General features: G+C 36.6%; 1 protein-coding gene across 6 annotated transcripts in view; it reads right to left on the bottom strand.

Annotated features, from left to right (window-relative positions):
* The window catches only part of LOC133523383 (uncharacterized), a 311151-nt gene that overhangs the window by 130204 nt on the left and 156036 nt on the right, over nt 1-24911 (bottom strand). For 5 of the 6 annotated variants that reach the window (XM_061858916.1, XM_061858917.1, XM_061858921.1 and 2 more), the window contains 7 exons: nt 11613-14016; nt 7460-7929; nt 6719-6979; nt 4841-5029; nt 4189-4524; nt 2815-2942; nt 1623-2213 (listed from right to left, as the gene is read on the bottom strand). In XM_061858916.1, coding sequence (XP_061714900.1) covers nt 1623-2213; nt 2815-2942; nt 4189-4524; nt 4841-5029; nt 6719-6979; nt 7460-7929; nt 11613-14016 — 4379 coding nt within the window. The remainder of the gene's footprint in view (nt 1-1622; nt 2214-2814; nt 2943-4188; nt 4525-4840; nt 5030-6718; nt 6980-7459; nt 7930-11612; nt 14017-24911) is intronic. The other variant, XM_061858920.1, reaches the window with a different exon arrangement.

Here is a 24911-nt window from a genome sequence, read left to right as displayed (position 1 = left end):
AACAGGACTCAGCTCCTGCACATAAGGCAAAAACAACTCAAGCCTGGTTTCGAAGGAACAAAATTGACTTTATTGCCCACGAAGACTGGCCGTCCTCCAGCCCGGACCTTAACCCCCTGGATTATGCCATATAGCAGGTTATTGAGGAGAAAGCCTGTGCTAAACCCCACACAAATCTTAACTCCCTCAAGCGGGCCATAGTTAAGACAGTGACGGAATTAGACATGACAATCGTGCGTGCCGCTATTGATGACTGGCCTCGTCGTTTGAGGGCCTGTGTCAAAGCCAGAGGAGGCGATTTTGAATGATATTGTCATATGTAATTCCTGATTTTGTGTACTTCATTTTAATATATACTTTATTAAACTTTCGTTGGTATATTTTATGTAGATAAAGATTATTGCAGTAACAGAATTTAATAACCAACTAGGTAGAAAACAATGAAATACATAAACACATAAATTGGATATGATGTGATCGGTTGAATGAAATTGACAATAAATAAAATAAATAAATAATTTTCTATCTCTAGGCATTGTGTGAAACTTCTAGTTGTGTCAAAATATCGGGAAATCAATAATATAAACAAACATGGTAAATATCTCATTTCTTTTTATAATGGTTATAAATAGAAGGCCATGCAATTTTGTAACTCACTGTAATTTACTTAAATGTATCGTAAAAAAATGTTTTAATTCTACTGTAAAATAGTACCTACTTTTTTAAAGGCTGGGCAGTAAGGGATTGCTTTAATTTTAGAACAAAACAGCGTTTTTTTTTTTTAAAAAAATACCGGAAAATCTGACTTACAAATTTGGACTTTCTTAGGTTCATTCTACTTAGAATCTTCTCCACCCTAGCATTAAAAAAAGATATCCTAAAATATCCATACCATTACGTCACATTTTAGTGTGAAAGAAATTTCAATGTAAAACTAAAATTTTAATACAAATTTTCGGGTTTTTTTAGCTCGAGGATTGATTATGCTAGTGATTCTGAGTTGGAAGAACCCAAAAATATCATGATGTGTGAGAATCAGATTTTTAATATTTTTATGGAAAACGCTCATATTTCTCATAAAATAATTTATTAATAATAGGTACCTACTTGATACACTGATAACAAAAAAAAATTTAATGAGTCTCGAACCCACATCCTCTTGCATGTATTTCCACGTACATACCGCAACGCTATTGAAGCCTACTCACGCTGTGCCAAATTGTCTACTACAAGGATCCCAGTAAGACTGTTTGAATGTGTGAGTGATACTTAGAAATAGAGTCAAGAAATATTCTGTCGACATTAAGGGGTAGTTTTTGTACAATGAAGTGTTCAATGTTTGTTGTAGTAGTTCAATATTTATTTAAAGAGTGCGCTAAACATAATTTACAGTATAGAAATTCCAAGACTACTCCACAAAAAAATTAAAACTCAAAATTTGCAATTGTGGCGCCATCTAGTGAGGTTTAAGCTTTGGGTAACCTAGTCGAACCACCTTAATCTATCCGAAACATATCGCGCGAGTGACTAAAAGTAGGCGAATTAAACCGAAAAATTAGTTAAATATACGGAAGCAATGGTTTTCTGTCTTAATCTTAAGAAACACTTAGTAAATTACTCACAGGTGGAATGTATTTCCTAACCGCCGCCGTCAACTCATCAATACTCTTCTCCTTCTTCGGTTCCAACCCGAAGAACTTATTCTTCGCCTCCTGATTCAAAGCAGATATCTTCAGCACCTGCGGCGGTTTCTGATCCATCTTCAACGGACTTGTCATTTTATTCTCCGGCCTCCTCAATTTACCTAGTTGTATAGGCTCTTCGATTTTCTTTACAAATCTGCTGTATGGTTTTTCGTCTTCGCTTTTTACTTCTACGGATGGTTTTCTACCAAGTTTGCCAAGTAGTGGTTTAGGCTCGTTGTTTATCTGACTTAACCTCTCTTTTAGTTCATTAGCTCCTGGTAATTGTATTTTCCTAGGGTCATTTGCTGGGACTACTTTTATAGGGAAAGGTTCTTGGAGTACTTTGGTAAGGTCAGAATCGGTCCTGGAAGATTTAAGCTTGTTGTTTTTTCTCTGGAACCGCCTGGGCTTGGGACCAGGGATCTCGTCAGAGCTCTCTGATGAGGAACAGCTTTTTTCTGACGAAGAGACGCTGGATGCGGTGGATTCGTCATCGGAGGAGCTGTCGATGCCTTCGTCCTTAAGACCCTGAAATTGAGAATAGAGAAAGATTACTATTTTTATCATATAGGTTTGCCGAGCTTTCGCTATGTACGCAGACCATGAAAAATACCACAATCACGCACACAGCAAAAAATTCAATAAATAAAAAGTAACATGATCACCCACAAGTATATTTTCTATATTAATCGCTACTAATAAAATTCAATTTTAAGTGGCATAAATTGTCTATACCATTGGCAATTACGATTTGATATTATAGAGAGAAACTGTCACCATGCGGCCAGAATAGTAAGCAGTGAAATTTGTATCTGCAGTTTTGACTACGGAGTATCTTTTTAAAGGGCCTTATTTCTCTACGAAAACCATATAAAAATAAACCCTGATAAAACACTCTTCAGGTAACGTAGATGGTATTCTTCAAGTAAAGCACACGTTTTGTGGTAAGCGGGTTGTAAAATGTTATCGCATAATACGAGACTTTTCTAAGTTTTCTGTCGAAGTTATAGCTGAGAATGGATTATTTTTCACTAAGATGCGACTTAATGTTCCTCTATCTACGAAGATATTCCTCCTACTATCCATTAAGAAGATTCGATGCTTACGCTAGGTAGTAAAAAAAACTCACCTCCGAACTTTCTCCTTTGGCCAAGGTCTTAGTTTTAGGCACAACGGTCGTCCCAGCCTTGAGGATGCCCCTCACTTCCGGGGTGATCATTCTCTGCGCCCGCTCCGCTGGCGAATCGTCGTCGAGGTCTGAAACGTTGCCAAAGTAAATTAACCTTTAGTTCAATAGCATTGAAGCTATATTTGTACGATCAACGTCAAAGATACGAAGAGGTTGAGAGAATAAAGGCAATATTTTATTTCCGTAGTTCAGGTACTTATGATACATGTGTATAGTCTGTCAAGCTATTTCCGTCAGTAGAAAGAAGCGGCATATTTAAAATAAATAGGCGCGAAGGGTTATCGTCCCAAAGAAAATTTGAAAATCGCGCCTTTTTTCTACTGACAGATTTGTTTGTCCGGCTATATATTCCCGTAAGGTACTTTCGAAATAGGCCAATTTTTTAATTTTTCTCCAATTTGTCCTGTTCATAAATTAAGTTATAGCTGTAGACTGAAACTGACTCTTTATAAAGATTATAATTGTAAAACTTCGGAAATGGCGGAACGACCTTACTTTTGACAAAGACTGGAGCTAAACTGGTTAAGACGGTACGTAAAAGAATAAGTGGTTGTTTTTGCTTAGCATTGGGACTCTAGCCCCGTTAAAAAAGAACAAAATAGACTACTAACGTTTTTCCAGTACTCATAATAAGTTGAAAGTTTTTACAAGATGTAAAAATATCTTTGACGTCGGCTATACAATCGAGATTTTTGTTAACAAACAAATACATCACTCTGAAAAATGTGCAGTAAAGTTGTTTATGTACAATTTTATACTTTATGGCAATATCAAGAAAATATGAAAGTTATTGAAGGAGAATAACTAACCGATTTAGTAAGCATATGACTAACGGCTCAAAATATAATTTCAAGTACACAGTGGTTGTTAAAAGTTGATATTTTCGTTGCGCTTGTAAATTCCACTATTTGAGAAACGAAAACTTTATAAGTATGCGCTTTCAGAGTTGTATTTGTTTTAAAAATTGTTGGAATTTACAAGCGCAGGGACGATATACGAGTATATAACGTCCAGTTATAAGGATGACTAAGTTTAGCATGCGGATTAAGTAAAACCACTTTGATTTTATTGCATATCACGGCAGGAGTGCTATTAGTTGGTCTAGGTATTTCATATTCCTCTAACCGCGTAACACCTGTAAACTAGCATCTACGAAATCCATCGCATAACTATTAAAAATCTCAGGCACCTCATGCAACTAAGGTTATCACCAGCTTACCTTCAAATCTAACACTACAAAAAACTCGATGATTAGTACCCATGAAGCGCAGCGACTCAAGCAAAACAACGAACCAAAAAAGAACAAAATCAGACCTAAGCTCCTAAACTTTGCGTTCTGCCTCATTAGATACTCTAGCGATGTATTCTTGGCGCTCGCTGATCTGAACAGTTCCATTTTCAACGCGAAGTCTGGATTACGCGGGACCTCGTTATGCGTGAAAGATTTTGTCAGTCTTTCATTTTGCTCCATAGCCTCTTGAACTTGGCTGGCTAAAACTGGCATAGTCTTGAGTCGCGACGTCCGCGGTACTCTTTCTTCCTTAGGTCTAGGTAGCCCGGCCACGGGAGGTTTGTGGGTCAGCTTCGAGTTGAACATCTTCATCTTCTCCATGAGAGACATCTTCGCTGGGTCGTCCTCGTCTAACTTAGCTGCCACCGGTGAGTGTGTGCGTATATACATTAATTGTGCATTTGTGTTTACGATAGAGCCCGGGACATACACATAGTAGAGTAGTCGAGGACATGCAAAAAAGAAACAGCCGACAATCAAAAGAAAGGAAGCTTTTTGAATTTTTGAAACTAATGCAATTTACATGCCAATATCAAAAACTTTGAAGTATTGACAATTTGAAAATTTAAAAAACTACACACTTAATAAAAAGGAACAAAAATTTACTTCTGCAGTACACAAAGTATCTGACAAAAAACTAAGAAAGGCTTCTTATGAAAGATTTTGCATGCTTACCATCTTCGTCTCTATCCAACACATTGGCAGTGCTTTTGGACTGAGAGAGAGAAGGCTGTTCCTTCGGAGGTTCGGCCGGTGGTGGTGGTTGTGTGGGTGAGAAGGAGATGGGCTGCGTTTTGTACCGATCGGACATAGAGCCATCCATGTTTTTGGATCGACTGTGCCGGATCAACGGTTTTGGGGTACCTGGAATTATCAGAAAAAAAAAATTTGTTACTACTGTAGTAGGTATCAGAAATATAGTTGAGTTCACACACATAAAATGTCACTTAATTTTGAAATTAGTGTCCTTTTTTTCGTACCGGTAACTTCTTCATCCAACTGGGTCGAAATTATTTTCGTTGTGTTGTTTTGGATCACTTTGTCGCCCTTGTATTTCTTTTTTATCTGTAGATTACATTTAAGTACCATGAGAAAAAAAAACTAAATTTCATCTCATCCCAAAAAGTTTCTTCGAGGATTGCAATTAGAACTTTAAGAAGCTTTTTGTGTAATCATTAACCTCAACCCCCTGCCAATACCTACATAATGTTTTTTGCATTACTACAATGTTTCACGAAACATTGACTGAACAGATTTGAATTAATTTAAGCACGCCTCCGAATAGAGAAACTTGAACTTTAATTCTCTTAAAAGTAAAAAAAAAAAGAGAAACGGAAACTGAAGATCAACCTATATCAAACGGATTGAAAACGTCTCCATCCATCGTTTTATCTAGCATAGTCACGGTGACCCTTGTCAGTGGAATTTAAATCAATTTGTTAGGAGAGAATAAATTTCTTTTGTTCTACGATATAATGGGAAAACAAATGCCATTCTTTTCCTTAGGAGAGAGTTGAGAAATTCTATTGTGATATAGGCCCTACGTATTTTTGTTGAGAGAGATCTCGTTGAACGACAGAGAGTGATTGAATAAAGGACCGTTTTAAGGACCGCAGAGGTAAATGATGACAAATTACGCTGGCTTTCGCAGAAAATTAAATGTCGAAAATATAATGTCCAAGACTCGTCACTACATAACACAGCGGAGTGCTGTGTAGAGAGCTACAAAGCGGTTGATTAAGTGATTCATAATCAAAACGCCGAAACAAAACCCTAATCAAAATAGTGGCTTTGTGAGCTGTAGCTGTAGACCTCGCGAGCTTAACTAAAAACTAAAGGGGATCAATTCGAATCCGTCCATTAATTACGTGAGGGCTTCAGGGTTGGGAGGGGGTCAAGTTCTCGCTAAATCTCACGTGGGGGAGGAGGAGGGGGGTTTTGGAAATTATCACGTAAGTTATGAACAATTTTCAAAAAACCTAATCGACAAAAAACCTATTTAATCACCGCACCTGTGCACAAAATATCACAAGAATCGGTTGAGAATTTCGATCTGGACGTAAGAAAGGATTTTTGTCCAAGCTGAAATGGAGATCTTCGCTAACACTTGGTCATAAAAAGGTCATCGGGCATGTAGCAAAAAAAAGAAGCTCAATCAATTTTCTCGGCAGTAATATAGGAAAAGATCAACAGACACAAAAATAAAGATGACTTATGAATCACACAACCTCATTGAGTATACCGGCTACGATATGCACGTATTACGGGCACATAATAATATATATATTGCTGTAAAAAACATGCATACCTTAAGGGGACCCGACTAGGGATAGGGAGTCAGCATTGTGATATGGCAGGGATTTCTAAAGGATGTGTTATAAGTGTCACGATACCCTAGGACATCGCGGTATAGTCTCAGGGGCTTCGGGAACCGGAATGCTTTTAATTCGATAACCCTAGTTTTTAGAGCTACCCGCAGTACACTTAGAAGTAACACTTCATATTTTTTTCGGAATTCCCCCTAGTGGAAAATAGTAAAGTAATTATATTTACCTTTCGCTTGCTGCTGCAGCTGCTGCCACATGCTTGCTCGGGCCACAACACTGTTGCTCTTAACGAGCCCCAGGTTAAAGCCAGTCTGCTCCCTCTCATCGTCACTCTCAGGGCTCTGCCCTTCAGTCTCTGTCGACTTCCTCTGTCTGTCCATCGTGATCAGGCCCTGCTCGATGGACGATGGAGACCAGTCGTTACTGTTGCTGTTCGAGGCGTGGTTTTCTTTGATTTCTTGGCTCTCGATTAAGCCTAGTTCTTCACCTAGAATTTAGAAAAACTACGATTAAAATACGCCCACTGACCGAGATGAATAAGTATTTTTTAACTGTCTAATAAAGGATAAATGAGATGTCGACATGAAATAATGTAAAAAGTAACAGAACACCTGAAATATGACAAACGGAATGTTGTCAAACGTTACATTGACCCAAATACTAGGGCCTGAGGCACGTGCAAGGTTACAGAAAGTGTTTATTTTCAAAACCGTCCCTATATTCATAACGGCGTATCCCCAAATCTAAAATTATCAAGCACAAACATAAACAAACGCAAGTTAATGCAAGCCGGCGCTGCTGGAACTAGCCCGTGTATTCTTTATGACACTGTTGCTATTAGTTTTGATTGCTCCGCTTGCTAAATAAGTCACCGATTACGCTAAACTTCGGAGAGTAAAAATAAACCGACATGACCTCATACAGCATGAGCAAAGCTTGGATTAACATAACATGATGAAATACTGACCTGAATGCGGGCCGGAGTCTCTGGAAGATGCACGATTATACACGCCACTGTCACAAGAGACGTTCAGACTCCAATTGTCACCTTCCTGACGCTCGTCTTCCAAGTTCTCCAAGGCGCGACTGTCCTCGTCTAGTGCAATTTGGACTTTGTTCACTTCCTGCTCGATTTCATCCAAGGTCGACTGCTTTCTTTCGAGGTTTGCAGCAATGTTTTCGAAGTCCAGGAAAGTGGCCTCGCCGAAGCTGTCGTCCTTGACGGCCGGGTCGGTGAAGCCGTTGAATGTTGTAGGAGTGTGGACGCTAAAGCAGCTCGTGAAGGGTGGCGAGTGTGGGGTTACGAAGTTTGCGAAAGGCCGGTCTGGTTCTCCCGCGCTCCTGGTAGTCAGAGGAGCACCGGACTCGACGGGCTGACTCGGAAAACTACAGCCCGCGGGGCCGAACACTTGGAAACTCGCTTGGCCCGGCTCCAAACTGCAGAATGAGAAAAGAAACGCGTTAATGTAGAACACAGCCGTACACAAGACAGAGACGGTCGCTTCAGTACGCCTTCGTAAATATCGACGAATTATGGCTCGAGTGATTTGAATTGGCATTGCTGATCTATCGATTAAAGGAAGTTTGACATAGTCTAAATATAAAAGTCTGATAGCGGTGCACGAGTTATCGATCGGGTTTCAGTCACCTAATGACTCATGGTTGTTTGAAGGGATTTAATAATGTAGACACAGTGGCATGTACACGTACAGGTTATTTGATAGTTTTTTAGCCTCCCATAACTAAATAAGTTAACCTAGCTAAATAAGTTATTATGGGATAATTACACTATCCGTATATACGTCTGTCAAAGGCGTTATTCTCAAATAATTAACACTAGGGATTGAAAGTTCAACTGAAGCTAGAAAAATTCACATATATTTTACAAGGCAACTTTGGGTAGCAGATTTACAAACTAATAAAATATAACATGTAAGGACATTTTAAACAGGTGTCAAATAAATGTTTTTAAATTGATATCGTTCCAAATTTACAACAGACCTTTTGAAAACCGATCAAAGCTTATGCGCAGCAGATGCGTCAAGTTGCATCGGTTTCATCGTAATTAAGGGCATCGAAATCGTATCGTTCGGTCATAACATTTGATGTATGCGCACAACACAACAGATACAGAAATAGTGCTTGACCCACTAACGGCTGGAGTGTATTTCCGTCATCAAAATGCCGTTTCTGCTGTACTGTACTAGCGACGATGTTAATCATGCAAGAGATTAATGCAATCGGCTTAATTTGGGACGAATAAATTAATGAGTCTGCGCGTCAGGAACAATACGCAGATACGGACTATTATTAGTGCATCTAACGCATCCGCATTAATTTATTTGTAGACTGTGGCTACATTGACTAGGTTAGTGGGTATCCTTTCTAACAAATGTGACGTAATTTAACTTATTTGCTATCTGGGTGGTAAAGACCCGAGTTTGCAATATTCTTTCTCCCCGGAGTTACACACAATGTTTTTCATCACATTTAAGCGAAAAAATTCTTAAATACGGCGACATATTAAAAATTTGTCTGCCATATTGTCATTTCTTGACAGGTTAGGCATCGAAGGCACAGACCTATTCATTCAGCCACGATTGAAAATGATGTCAAAAAAATATTTTTAACGGCTATTAAATTGGAAGTGCATGTTACCGAGTATCTTGAATAGATTTCCACAGGAATTATTAAAACTTATAGAAGGACGAACAAGTGGACAAGCTAGAAATATCATTAAAAAATACTTTATTAAAATAAGAGGGCAGTCTACCGAAATCATTTAATTAGATGACCTATGTACCTAAAACCAATAATAATTAAAATGTATAAATATTTCATATAAGACTCCTTAATTCAAAAAATCTTTTGAATTTAAGATTAGTAGTTAAGTTTAAGATTATGTAATGTGATTTTTTATTGAAATAAACAGCTGAAATTTTAATTTTTTTTTAATTAATCAAATTATTTTAACAAAAATATTAAATTTTTAACGTCAGTATTTTAAAAGTAAAACGCATTTACGCCACTTGATTTGTATGAATTAGTGATATAATAGCTAAGGAGTTATAGCTTTTTTTCACAACCCATAGCTCCCACGGGAATAATATAGGCCTTTGTCCTTCAGTACACCTGCATGAAATAAGATCTTTTTCGAGCAAGTGTGATGAAAACGAGATTAACACAGATAGGAGAGATTCTAAATCAAATTTATGTATATGTATCTAGTTTCACGCATGTTTTTTCAATGAGTTCTTTGTTAGTAGATAATAGTCGAACTAATATTTTTCTATTGCAACTATTTTCAATGTCAGTTAGTTACTACGAACATTTACTCTTGTAAAAGTTCATTAAAGTCACATTGTGATTCATTAACATAATTATTGCGCTGCCAAAGACCGATTATGCAATTGTATGAAAACATTTCAATCGTAACACGACATAGAACTCAGCCGAATTGGCGACCAATTAGTCACCTCGTATTTGGAGCTATTTATACTTTGGCTTCCAAGGTCACGTATTTACGTATCGACCCTTTAAGAATAGCGAACTAGACAAAAGAAATCAGTGAAAAAGGTAAACAACTAATGAATAGCAGTAAAAGTAAAATACATAAACATAACTTATTAGCAAAAACTAAATTATCTATGATCAGTAAATAAACCTATAAATCAGTTAATACTTATTCTAAATAAAATAATAAGCAAGATATCGGACTTCTATGAGTACTGATACCTATTTCCAGCAACCATAAATGATAAAATACTATGTACCTACTGCTATAGTAAACCTACACAATGAGCCACAAATATAACAATATGTGTCATAGCAAGACAAAGCGAGCCTCATCTGAAAGTTATCAGGAAAAATCCTCTTGGAAAAACATCATTAATCCCAATACGGTTCATTGTATCCCTTTGTGTGTGTGTCCAGCAAGTCATTATACAAATTATTTCCCAGTACTCCATTCAGAGCAAAAGATCATATTAAAGGAAGATATTTCATTACCTCCACTTGCGATCACAATGTCACTGACAATAATATAATATAGGATAAATATTCATAGAGAAATTACGGGCGCTCATCTTCCTTTAATTTTCTTCGCTCTCGTTGCAATGTTAAAAGCGAAATGAGTTTGTGATATGTTAAATAAATATATAATGTCACTTACAATTCCGCACGGTTATGCCGCGATGTGTAACTCATGGTGTTTTATAACGGAAACAGATGAAACGAAAACAATTTTGTTTATTGCCAGTTGTTGTCATTAAACAGAACTGGCCAAAATTAATGCTGACGGACTCTGCGAGCAGCACAATACTAATGCTCTGGCCGGAGATGATATCAGAATACGGGAAACCAAATTAACACAAATTACGCGCGGCATTGATAGATTACCATTTCCGAAGACTTTGCTCTTAAGACTAAATCAAATAGAAAATTCTTGAACAAACTAAAGTGTACATTCTACGAGAAAATTAAAGCAAGAGAAATGTAATAATGCTAGCGGTTGCACGAAATTAGTTTCCGTTCTTTGTTACATTTTAAATTGACTCCTGTAACTTTTACTGCAAGAATCCGACCGTAACTTAATGTATCAAGAAGCGGAAACCCGGAAGAAAATTAAGGTAATTATTTGCATTGAGTTACAAACAATCCCGAAAATTTACAGAACAAAACATTCGATAGCAGCCCAGACCACGCGTGTGCCCATCAAAATAATGGCAAATGGCCAAGATTCGGCATCCAACGGCTAAGCGGCCATTTCAGAGCACAATCACCTTTACACAAGAAAACTCGTAAATTAAGGACGCCGCGAGTGGAAAAGAAAAATTACCGGCAGTAAACAACACGCCAACTTTTACTAGACATCATAATCGCATTTTCCTGAACAAATATAGAATAAACACATAACTTATGTCGTGTCAAAAGTTGCTTCCTATAGGTATAATGGGACATTCTTCAATCGCTTAAAACGCTTCATTCCCGGCTGTAGACTCGACTGGCATTTTCTCAAATTCTTCAGTATTTTTTTTATAAAATTCATAAATACGTGTGGTCGCGGAAATAAAGCAATTACAATGCTCAAAAAGTAATGTAAATAATAAAGATTTACATACCTGGAAGTTATAGACCGCATTTCTTCGACAGTGATGGGCTGCGTCTTGTAACGGTCGCGGTCGCGCTGTTTTGATCTTGACGTCGAAGCCTGGTCTCTGGGAGAAAACTCTTTGGTAAGAGCCTGCTCCATACTTTTTATACGCGCAGCAATTGAAGGAAACTGTTTAGGATTACTACCTTCAACTTCCTGCGAATTTTCTTGACCCCACAGATCAAAACGTGCGTTTTCACTATTTTCATCAACTTTTAATCGGCGATTATTTAATATCGATAGGAGTTCATCGTTGACGTCTCCGATTAAGCTATTAGATCGAGGGTTCGTTTTCGGTCGGAGGTTTCTTCGTCTGAGCACAGCACTCGGGTAAGGATTTTTAGCGCTCTCTTCCGGCTCGAGCGAGAGATTCAACACGCGTCGCGGTCCAGCCGCCAACAAGTCGTTCGCATCGCGACTGAAATTCGTGACACTGATGTTCGCATCGTTGTCCGCACAAAATGAGAGCCGTGGGCGCGGCGATTGGCTACGTTCCCTAGTGAGACTCGAACCTCTCTGCTTTAAAATAGGCCTTACAGTAGCTTCACATTCCGACCCAGAATGGTCTGACGTGCGTGACCTAAGAAGTGAGGACCGGCGAGAGCTTCTATCGTCTTCGCTCAGATCGAAACTAGAAGTGTGTCCCTCATCACCTGACAACTTTCTGGATGATTTCAAGATCGGCTTTTTCGGAAGTTCAAAGTCATACTCCTCGTGTTCGACGGATTTTTTCTTCAAAATAGGCCTGGGTGTGTCGGAAATAGGTATATCAACACACGGCCGCTCTTCGGAAAAACTCTTTTTCTTTAAGATTGGTCTTACAGTTTCCTTATCATCGTCAACTATCTCGGCGCCGCCAGCAGCTGCCAATAAAACTGCTTGAGCAATTGAAACGTGAGACGACGTTGTGCTGCTACTGGAACTAGAATTGGATTTCCGTTTCAAAATGCCATGTGGTTCAGGGGAACTGTGAGACAAATCGTCGTTAACATGTTCTTCTTCTCTGCTCATTTTTCTCTTTAGTATTCCCTGTATTTGTCCATCAGGTGATCTATTTCTAACCACATCTTCTAAAGATGATCTGCGATTTTTTAATATTGGTTTATTCGTATCCGGTGATCCGTCTTCGGCGAATGATACTTCTGGACTGCAGGATCGCCTCCTAGCGACCTGAGATTCATCTAAGCTGCGACGCTTCTTCAATATCCCTTGCCGTTGTCGGTCAGAACGACATTGACGTGGCTCGATAACGCTTGGAGAAAATGTGACTGGTGGAGAAGCAATCGCGTGATTAGAAGCATTATTAATTGCACTGTCTTCATTGATAGATTTTCGTTTCAAAATAGACACAGGTGTATGATTACAGGTCGACGTTACATCAAGACGGCGGAATTGACTAGAAGTATCATTATTGAGATCAGAAAACATTGCACTTTGTTTTTCAAAGTCGATCAACCTCTGAGCTGCCGTGTCAATGTCCCTCAACCTTTCAGTTACACCTCTGTTCTGTGTTGGTTTCTCGCTAGTATGACTAAAAGTGAAAGCATTATTTTTGTGTTCAGAAGTCGATGCAAATAACGTTGTGTCAAAACGTGGCTCAGACGAGTCTAAATTTATTTTATTACTATTTAAGTTATTCGATAATTTGTTAACCCTATCTAAAGTTTGTTTCGTCAACGCAGCTAAGCTATCCATCTCCTGCGAAAGTCTAGAGTTACTAGTGTGTGGTCTCATGGTTTCATGTAGAGTCGACATTTTCGTAGAATCTTTACAATTTTCTAGGCTAGTTCCAACTTTCGCCTCAGGCTTAGCAACTTGTAAATTGTCATTTAATATATTTTTACTAGGCGATGCATTTTTAGCAACATTCGTGTCTCCTGAAGATTTATTTTCTAAACTAGTCAGTCTTTTCTTTGAATTATGATATTTTTCACTAAGACTTTCATATTCTTTTTGAGCTCGATGTCTTCTATCGTTACGATTACTTTCGGTATCACTTTTTGCCTTCTCCGGGCTTTTACTTAAGGACTTGCGTCTCAATGGCTCCGCTTTTGATTTATTTTCAGCTTTCGAAGTCTTATCTTTTTTAGGTTCTTGTTTTATCGGTGATATGGAAGTTCTTGTTTGTTTTTCAACAGATTTCTTGGAAAGAGGTATACAGCTAGGTTTAGCGGCAGTTTCAGAACTTCTTCTCCTTTCTGTCGATTTCTGAGTTGAAACAGTAGGAGGAGAGGATTTTGGTGGCGAGGTTTTGATTCCGAAAGATAAATTAAAATTAGTTTTAGGAGATAGTTTGGAAGACGGCAGTGAGTTCTCAGTCTTGGTGTGCGGTGCTTCGAGGGATCGACGGCTTCTTGTTTTCGCGACAGTTCCTGAAACAAGCATAGAACACTGGTTAGATTATATATACAAAAAAAAAACAAGAATAAAACGGCATGAACTATTCGGATAGTTGGAGCGGAAGCGGACGTTATTGACCTACACGAGTGTATTGTTCAGCGCAAGTTTACTGACAGCTGCGCAAACGCCTATAGCCATGACGTTTCGCGCGATATGGCAACCGGGGGCTATTGTTACAAACGCTATGCCCGTTGTATTGTGTAATACACATGAGTAGAAGAATGCCAACACGGCAAGATTAACATAAATACCGGTCATGGCCCCATAAGTACGGGAAAAAGTATTCACAATTCCACACAGACAAATAGAAGAAAATTAAATACAAATCGAAAGCCATACCTTTATATACGTTTGATTAATAGTTTATTAATCAAACATTAGCATTGCATCGGACAAACGATTATTCAAATTGATTATTCCAGGATGCTCATAATAACCTGCAGTAAAACACAGATATTTCACTGGACATGTTTTTTTGCGGCTGGATTGACGCACGAGGCAAACGTGTTTTTAGCTTGCTACTGAAGCGTAAATATATGTCAAAAACAGTACCTACGCCTAGACTGAAATGTCCAATAGTGAGAATAAAGCGATTCAATCACGTGCGAATCGTCGAAGGCTGTGGTCTGTGCGGTTTTTAACCGCGACCGTGGTGTTCCGTGCGACAACATGATTTCTATTACGGACATTAAGATATCGGATATCAGTCGAGTGCACTTGACATTTTTTGCGAGAATGTGCGATATAATACAAGGACAGTTACACTATTGATGGATAGAAATTATGACATTTAGAAGACATATTTTTCTTACAAATTAAACGAATACAACTTCGTCATTGCAAAGTTAAACGAAACGGTCGTTAAACATAAATTCTTGTTTCTTACATTACGTGACATTGAAAAAAATGTCGCAGCGCAATTATCGGCAATGTGCCGGAATTTTAAATGAAATTTCAGTAAACGTTATACATACTTTGCTTTTAAATATTTCCTAGTGGAGTCACGCGACTTGTCCTACATTCCGTCCTAATTCGCCTAGTTACCCGTGATGTCATTACAGTTAATGTAGGGTTGAACTGCTCGATTTTCTAGGTATTTTGTTGACTACAACGTGACTCAACAATTACCCTACGCCAGTCGACGGAAAAGGTCAATCTTACCTTTTGTTTGCTGCAATACCTTTCGAAATTTTCGAAACTATTTAGACAGTTTTATTTTACTTAATTGCTTTGTAATCGACCCCAGAGAAATTGGATATATTTCAGATTTCTCCATTAGTTAACAGCATCATTTACTGCAAAATGAGCTGCTCGATTTCAACGAAATAATAAAATTACACTGAACATTTAAAAATGACCTTAGCGAGCTAGAGTAACAATTACATAAAACAATTCGTGTTTTCCTTCGAACTAACAGTCTGTGAAAGTTGTTTCAGCATGATTACTTCGAATCAAATTTATGAATAGTTTTCTGATTGTTCAAATTGTGCTCTATTTTAAGTGAAATAATTCTACTTTATTCAACTGTTGTTTATTTTTGTCTAGCGTTCGATTGTCTATCAGAAGTATCAGACTTCTAGATATTGATTTCAATGTGCCTGTTGGACGTTTACATAGTTCTAATTTCGGCACTTCATTTGTAGCCAGTATAATTTTCTTATGCCGTACTTTTTATAAGTCTACATAAACTGAAATAGACGTCATAGTAGAAGAAGTAGGTGGACTTGGTCACTTTGTCTTTAGTTCCTGACATATATTTCAGTTTATTATTTATATACCTATAGTAATGTGACTACTTAAAAAAAACACTAATCGAAAAATATGTAACAAATTAATTTGATATGTTCCCAAGTTGGATTACTCTACATGTTCAGATATGTATATCCATGTGATTATGCTTCGATTAAAAACAATGTACTTACAAATATGTTTTTTTTTAATGTATTTTTTGGAAAACTTACCGCTTCGCAACTTTTACCAAGAATTCCAATAGCAAGTTAACTGTTGCTAGAGTTTCAAGTGTTTCTCGTTTAGTTGATTGCGTATTTTTTTCCAGACATAAATATAATATGCGTAAATTATATTTTTGCCGTCCCTTGATATATCACTTATTGGCCGATACTATAATAGGTATGTTCAGCTTAGTTTCTTTTGTACATACCGTACCATATTGAGTACATAGAGAATGCGAATAATAGAATATTTCAAAAACCATTCACAGCTACATATCAAAACACCTCTTTTACATGTACAGAACAATGGTGTGTTATACTAACACGATTCAGTATTACGACAACAATCTACTGTCACTATTTTACAACAAATTCAAACATGTGGTCACTTGACTGAGTCTGAAATAATGAGCACACAATTCAGACCTTGACGTGACTATGACTATGTCAACATATTTTTATCCTTGTCATCTTGGTAACTCTATCTTTATGGGCTGTTTACACGATACCCTAAGAAAAAATCACGAGTGACACGAACTCGCCACCATAAAGCCACCTTCCACTCATTAGAAGTTACGCTCTGTTTTAAAACAACATGCTTAAATTACATGACATATGACATGAACATTTACGTTACATACCTATAACTAAATCTATGTTCGGTAAGTAAGTAAATATTCTTTATTGCACCAATAATTATACATTTACATACATGAAAACTACAAATAAAATTTAAAGGAAAACAGAACCAGGTAACAACAGGGGGATAGCTAAAAAGCGATCTCTAACTCTCTCTTTGGTTCTGTTGTTTTGCAAAAAAAAATTGTTATACAAAGAAGTGAGAGGGAGTAGAAGTTTAACACAAAACTTACTGTCACTATTTTATAACAACTTTTAAGATGTGGCTATTGCGGCTTTGAGAAATGCCACTTGTTTCGTACACAAAATTAAAATGCCAAGTAAATAAACTGTGTGAGAAAGGGTAAAAGTGTGACGACTAACGAACATACCCTGGGTCATTATTGGAGGCTTGTGCCCAACAGCCAACATTTACCTAAGGCTGATGAGTGACATTCTGATAATGACGACTTGTCAGAAATGCTTACATTGTCAAACCAAAAACAAAACAATAAACGACTTATCTATTCCTAGAATTACAACTCATACTCGTATATAGAAATGTATAGTAAGTCTTGAAGACCTTCGCTTAATTTTTGATTTTCACTTAAAATTAATTTAAAATATCTTCCTTAATTTCACCTTGGAATTTGATGACAGCGAAATATATTACAAGTCATTAAATAATCGCGAATGCTCAAGCCGCCGACGAAATTGGAACTTCACTGAGTATAAGACCTTTTGAGTTAATTAAGCAGCACTTGTGAATATTAAATAGGTACAAAGATGGTGATAAAGTTTCAAAGCAGTGTTATCTTTCGTCAACTTACCATTAATACGCTTTGAGTGTTTGAAAAGATTAACATTATGTTGAAAGCCTCAGTGCGGCGTACTAGCATCAAATATCAGATGATATTATGTATAGAAGACATGGCACTTTAAAAGAAAGAGCATCCTAGAACTTTTGTTATCACTCGTTCTTTGACCAATTCCATTGTTTTCTGGTGCAATTTAGTCGAGTGAACTTTCCTTGAAAGTTTAATAAATTTAATAATGAATAATATTAGTATTTTGTGCAACAGGTACATAATAAGGGTTCTTAAAATTCAAGAACCGAAGTTACAAAACGAAACGAAGATGAGTTTTGTAAAGACAGGCCCGAAAATTTAAATACCTAATTACATATGTCCTGTTGCACACAATATTTTTACTAAGACAGGAGCAAACACCTAAAATTATAAACATAATCAAAGTAAATATTTATTTTCTAGTTTGGTATACGAAATCTTAATTCAACCATTAACCATTACAGTCGACGAGTAAAAAAATGTTTTGGCAAGTATTCGCTTTCGTAGGAAGTTTAAGTATACAGTCCGTCTAAGCTAGGTTTGCATAGACTTGAACAGATCAAAGTGCAACAAGTGTTTTATCTGTCATATTATTTAATCCTTCCGATGTTTTGAAATATTTTAAAAGCCGTAATAGGCGACTTATCATTTACAGTTGAATTACGCTTGTTAAGTTACTTTCGTAGTTTAGAACTTTTAATACTATATTTAATGGTGAGTATTAAATGTGAAGATAATGACTAGACTTTAAAAGCCGTAATGAATTTTATAAGCAGACTATATTAAAAGCGGATTATTAAGGCAGATAATTTCTTCATTAACTATGATAGATATCAGGTAGTATTGCTATAATTATCTATTAACTCCTAATAGCGTAATAACTATCATTTTATAACTACAGGATTCCTGATGCCGTAAATTCAGTTGATGGTTTGTTAAATTGTTATTGCGTTGTGAGATGTATATCAATTTCCTTTAGAACCGCCCAACAATAGCGTCTCTTGAGCGTCGGCGTGTAGTCAGCGCTATGAATAATAGCGTCACTGCGTAGTTGCACCAACGTTGCGTCGAACAGAGGCCCATTTCTCGAACAATATTAGGCTACTATTATTAGGTGTGTTGTCATGAAAACCAGAAGATTTTAAAGTTTGTGGACTAATCTGGGAGCACGGTAGTATATTATTATACAATACTTCTTGTAACGAAACGGCCAAGCCATATATTTTGACTAAGGTGTAGAGTTTGTGAAGTGTGGCTTGTATTAGAGTTAGAAGCTTTTGGTTCTACAAGAGATCTGATAATGTTTTGACAGTGTGAGCCTTAGGGTTTCGTCTTGGAAACATTTTACACGAAAATGTTTTTGATGGGATAATATATGCCTAATACCGTTCGAGAAATGGGGCCCAACAGTCATAGTATTGACTAGACGCCGACGCTTGGAAGACGCTAGTGTGGGGTGACCCTTAAACGAAAGTGACACATCGATACAATACGATAAGAAACGAAGACGACGACGAAGTTTTAAGACTTTTTATTAATGAAAGTAAAAAATCGACTTTACTGGTTCCAAGATAATTTATTACAAGGTAAAGAAATTGCGTTGTGACTTTCTTATAGAAAGTAAGTGTGTTTTTTGACTAAAAGTATTTTGACTAGGTAGTTTATATATTTTATGTTTACTCGGGTAGATACTTAACATAATACAAACGAGCTTTATGGAACCAAGTCTTTAACCGTCGGTAGCTGATCAGAATAAGATCTTACCAACGGCCTCGGTTAAGAGTCCACAGCAAGCTCCATACAAACGTAGTTACGCTCTCATTTTAAAATGAGTAGCTAGATTTCTCGAAAAATAAGGTAAGGTTATGCTATGCCTGTAATTAGTTTATGTAGCTTAAGATACCATACTTAAGAGAAAACAGAGAATTTAAGTTAAACTTGTTTTTGCTCTATTTCGTTTGTTTTATAAGCTGGAGGTATATACATTAATTACCTACATAGATATACCTCATGTCATTGTATGTGCAAAATTTTATTACAATTCAAGACGTAGTTTTCAAATGAGAATGAAACTCCGTTTGTATGGGAAGGTGAAATAGGGTTGATTCCATCTACAAACCTTAGGGCAGAATTGTATCCCAATAAATTCTTATGGATTAACTACCTTTAGTGGACCTCTAATGAGCATACTTTTGTAAATGTTGAATTTAAAATATCTTTTAACACACTTCACGTGACCCAAGTCGAAACGACATGAAGATTCTGATAACGTCACAACTCTCGTTTGACAGTTCGATCAACCAAGGCCCCGTTGTCTGTTCTCAGTACAAAATTTAATACTCAAGCCGTAGTCATTTTGGTGGTGGACAAGCTGTGTATGTGTGCGTATAGGTAAACGTGTGTGAACAGACCTTGGTGTTACGTGTGTATGTACATAGTTATGTGTCAAACCATAAACAGTGAGTCATACAATTTTCAAAGAGCGTTTTGGGCACGAAAGCATCTATCAAAAGATATTTTGTTCATTTAGCATATTTAAAGCCGTTTTAGGGTAAAAGTTGAATTTTAGGACTACGTTTGGTTAATATAGAATGTATTACAAGCGTTTCAAAACGTTTTGCTATTCGGCTGAGCTTGCTGCGGACTCTTAAACGGTAAATCGATATACCTTCTATTTTATTAGTTTCTTAGGTCATAAAGAACGCCACTTTATCTAAGTTAGGCATAGGCAAAGTTACGAATATTAAATTTATTGATTAAAACGTAAACGTAACACATCACATGAAACCAGAGGAAAGCCGCCAATGTTCGTGACTTATCGTCATTTCAGAGCGGAAGTGCGCTCAATGTAAATAAAAAGGCTTTTCAGCTGTGCTTTTGGTGTATGCTATTTTTAGGGTTCCGTACCAAAGAAACTTATGGTGAGACTCTTTTCGTCCGTCTTTCTGTCAATGAATTACAATAGTTATGAACAACACTAACCCAGATGCAGATCAGACACATTGAAAGTGTTATTTTGTTTATTAAGTATAGAATATGCCAAATTACTCTTTATATTGGGCATTTTCTATACTTAATAATAATTCATTAATAAACATAAAAGTAAATTTTGACAGTCTCGTTACTAGGTCAAGTGGGGGTATCATTTGAAAGAGCTCCAATTGAATATTCCAAAACTTTTATTATAATGAAAAAAACTTTATTGAACGGGAATATGAATAAAAATAACCTAAAAGGCTTTCGTGTTTATTGTTAGATGAGATAATTGAATATCTGTACGGGACCCTCGGTGCGCAAGTTAAAGGATCGCACTTGACCGGTTTTCATTCAATATTTCTTCACGGCAAACGAGAATTATGTCAACTTTGTTGTACAAATGCCAAGATCATGTAAAGGAATGAAATAATGTATCCAGAAAAACCTGATATACTTACCTATTACAAAGTTCGATGGCAATCATACATTTTCCGTCTAAAGAATAAATATAACCTAATAAGCTCTCAGAAGCGCTGGTGGCCTAGCGAAAGCCCTGGTGGCCTAGGGAAAGCGCTGGTAGTCTAGCGGTAAGAGCGTGCGACTTGCAATCCGAAGGTCGCGGGATTCAAACCCCGGCTCGTACCTACCAGACCAGTACGATTGAGTTTTTCGGAACATATGTACGAAATATCTTTTGATATTTACCAGTCGCTTTTCGGTGAAGGAAAACATCGTGAGGAAACCGGAGTTATCCCAATAAGGCCTAGTTTACCCTCTGGGCTGGAAGGACAGGATGTCAGTCGCTTTCGTAAAAACTAATGCCAATTCTCGGGATTAGGTGCCAAGTGGACCCCAGGCTCCCATGTGCCGTGGCAAAAACCGCGACAACACGAGTAAGATGATAAATATGAATAAAATAAAAAATATGGATGAGGAAGTAGGCATGACGCTTGATGCTGATTTGCTTATTTGGTCACCTGACGCAACCTTCGCCTTGGGTAATTATTTTTATATGTTGGATATTTTAAAGTTTTCATAAAAAAACTTTCATTACTTATTAAAAACTTAATTAAAATCGGAATTTCCTCCGAACTATCGCGTAGTGAGACAATTTGTATTAAACAAGGTAGGTACGTGTCTAGACGAAGGTATTGTGAGACAAAACTCGTTAGCCACGCTGCGCGGTCCTCAAAGGACATCATATTCGGTCCAGCTGGTTTCTATGCAACCTGTGTGGCAACAATCTATACTACGATCTTATGCTATAATGTAATATATGAATTGAATAGTTTAGAGTTGGGATATTATAAAATGTCCACATTTCATTATTAATTACGGTACCGTAAAACTTAGCTAATTTGCTCCCCTATGGGTATTTGTGGTCCAACAGTTTTTCAATGTTAAAAATATATCACAACCTCATTTAAGTGTTACAATATTATAGTAGTGATTGTCTTCCTACTTTAAATCGGCATAATATATATATATATATATCAATATACAGCAATGTAATAATAATTAAAAAAACTTAATTAATTTAATTATTTATCTAAGGAGACTACACAATTAAAATAACAGTTAACTATAAATACTCGTCAACTTAAAATAAAGGCCTTTTAAATGAAAAAAGGTCCCCCAAGCCACTGCCGATGGGCAGTGTGCCCAAAAGGCTGGCCGCATTGCCACGTTGGATGGCAATGCTTATCCGTTGAGCAAAACACTAGCCAACACTCTTTAAATTTCGAAATTTGGATCTAATTTTGGGATAAAGTAGGGACATTCTACGGTAGCAGCCAAAAACCCGGGCCCGCTTGCTTTCGGGTACTCAGCCTAGTTTTCGTTTTGGGCCAAATGACAGCCATACATTAAAACAGTCTGCAACTCTTTGTATTACTTTGCCAAGCAGACCGAAGATTCCTTTACGTTAAACCCGAAAGGCGTTAGATTTGACTGAGATTCTGCTACCTAAGGTCCTTTATTCTCAAGACACGTAGACACTAGTTACGAAAGACTATCTGCTCTTTCTACCCCGGATAGCAACTGATCCTTAGTTAAGATACGTTTCCTCACATCATTTTCTTTTACCGAAAACTAGTCGTAAATATAAATTAATAATTTGCACATTGGTTTTAATCCTATTTTTTTAATTTTTATTTCACAGTTTCGAACAATCTCTTAACATAATAAAAGTCGGTGTGGATGCAGTCGGTGGGCATGCCTACCAATACTACCAAAAATACGAATTTACGGTCGAATTTCGGACCTAGTCGATCCGTTATATAATCCTAGATAAATTATTGTCAGTTCTGAGAAATTAATTTGCATGAGCAAAGTAATTAATCCTACCTACAATTCTGAAAATCGTATGCTTGAACTTCTCGACCTCAGATAATTATACTAATTAATTTCAACGAACTGTAAAAACTTCACACAAAACACAAATTACACGAGTACATTTCGCACCCCTATTTGTATAGTCTGGGTCTGGGGCGATGACATTCCACGTCAATGCGCTAACTCTCCACGCTATGCGTGTCGGATACTACTAACAGCAACACTTATAATTGATTGTAAGTGGATCTTATGTCCTGGGCATAAGGTTTACGAATGGTCAGTCAGCGATGTGTAAAAACATTCACCCTGTTACTTCAAAACTTTCAAGTTTTCACAAATTTATTCTAGTGAACACATACTTAATTAGATTGATTGTATATTTTGTCATGTATGATTGAAAGACAGAAAATACATTTACTTAACGCCACAACATAGTCCATAAATAAAAAGAAGACAAAAACATAACATAACGCTAAAATAGAATTCCATAATATAAAATCATTCAAATTTGCCTTTGTCCTTCGAGCTTAGCATGCATACTTGCTTATGCTTATGCTACTCGTCAAACTGGACCAAGTGATCTTGTATGGTAGTCATATAGTATTTTATACAATCGTGATATAATAGAGAGCTTTTCAGTCGAGTACCGTGTTTAGGCAACTCAGCAAGCTTCGTTGCCTAAGTGAGGTACGAGATTAAAAAGCGTGATTATATCACTATTGTATACAATACTTTTTCTACGAGTCATCAAAAATATTTTTTTAAAACTATAAAACCTAAATAAGTAAAGAAAATTGGTAAGTAACTAAGTATCTAGCAGACAAAATGACATAAACGCGCGAGCCCCGCCCGCCCGTCCCAAGTTCTATGGGAGCGCGGCGGCACGTGATTGGTAAATTTTTTTATAGTTGACTACAGCGAGTCGAAAGAAATTTTATAGTTGCGTTGGGATTCCATATATGAAAAGTACGCAATTATAATTTGGTATACGGAATCTAAATTCAACCATTACAGTCGACGAGTAGAAAAAGAAAATTTAAGTACCGAATCATTTGTAACAAATAGGTACCCTAAAGACCGAAATTCTAATTATACGTGTGTAAATAAATAACTTATTAAAATGATAATGCCTATTAAATACTTATTAAATTGTAAAACGATAACTGTTATGAACAAAATATTAGTAGTTTATGTGACTGCTACATAATAAAAGGCATACGAGTGTGGTCTTAAAAGGATCACACGAGTGTTTCAATGCCTAATTATGTACAGTTACATACAAATTTTATCTACATACAAATTATAAACTTTCTATGATATATTCACTAACCCAAATTACAGCCAACGTTGGGGCATCGTTGCTCTCTTGGCGGAACTCGCAGATATATGGTGGCGTCACCGAAATATTTTTATCGCTCATTTTACACGAAACTTTTGCTATAGTTACTTTAAAAAAACAAAATAAATTCATTTTATACTTACAACTAATTAAAAGACAAACTATACGTCTAATGGCGGTAAATGAAAACTTTTTTCACGCATGTCACGCATCCGTAGTTTTTTTTTAAATTCAGAGACAAACTAGAGTCGGGGTCCTATTTCCGTATCATGTGATACAAACTAACATGCGCGATTTTTCAAAATTGTATGCAATTGACAGTTTATTACGAACAAAAAGACATCTCGACTGATATTAGAATAGAGGTCAAGTCGAATTGCTTTTTTTTTCAGAGATGTTTCAAATTTTAATGTCATTACCAAATCGATTTTGATGATTTAGATTTAGATTTATTTATTTCATGATATGAAATTACAATATAAATTATACGAAACTAATCTATATGAATTTATATTATTATCGTCAAAGAAAATTGATTATACAATTATAAAATGTCTAGAAATATAGGTAAATACAAGTCATCATCAAAAATCAATACTTAATAAATTCTTCACAACGTCAAATAGATAATGAAATAATAACAAAGTATGGGAAAAATATGTATAAAATATGTATGAATGTATGTATGTACGTATGATGTATTTATGAAGCAATTACAACATTATCACAGATAAGAAATTTGTTGTAACAAAACAGTTTATCATAATGTTGGCCATTATTTACGGATTTTGAAGGCATCG

Source organism: Cydia pomonella, chromosome 12 (genome assembly GCF_033807575.1).
Source record: "Cydia pomonella isolate Wapato2018A chromosome 12, ilCydPomo1, whole genome shotgun sequence".
Lineage (NCBI taxonomy): Eukaryota > Metazoa > Arthropoda > Insecta > Lepidoptera > Tortricidae > Cydia > Cydia pomonella.
Note: the sequence above shows the minus strand (reverse complement) of the source record. Positions and strands in the feature narration are given on the sequence as shown.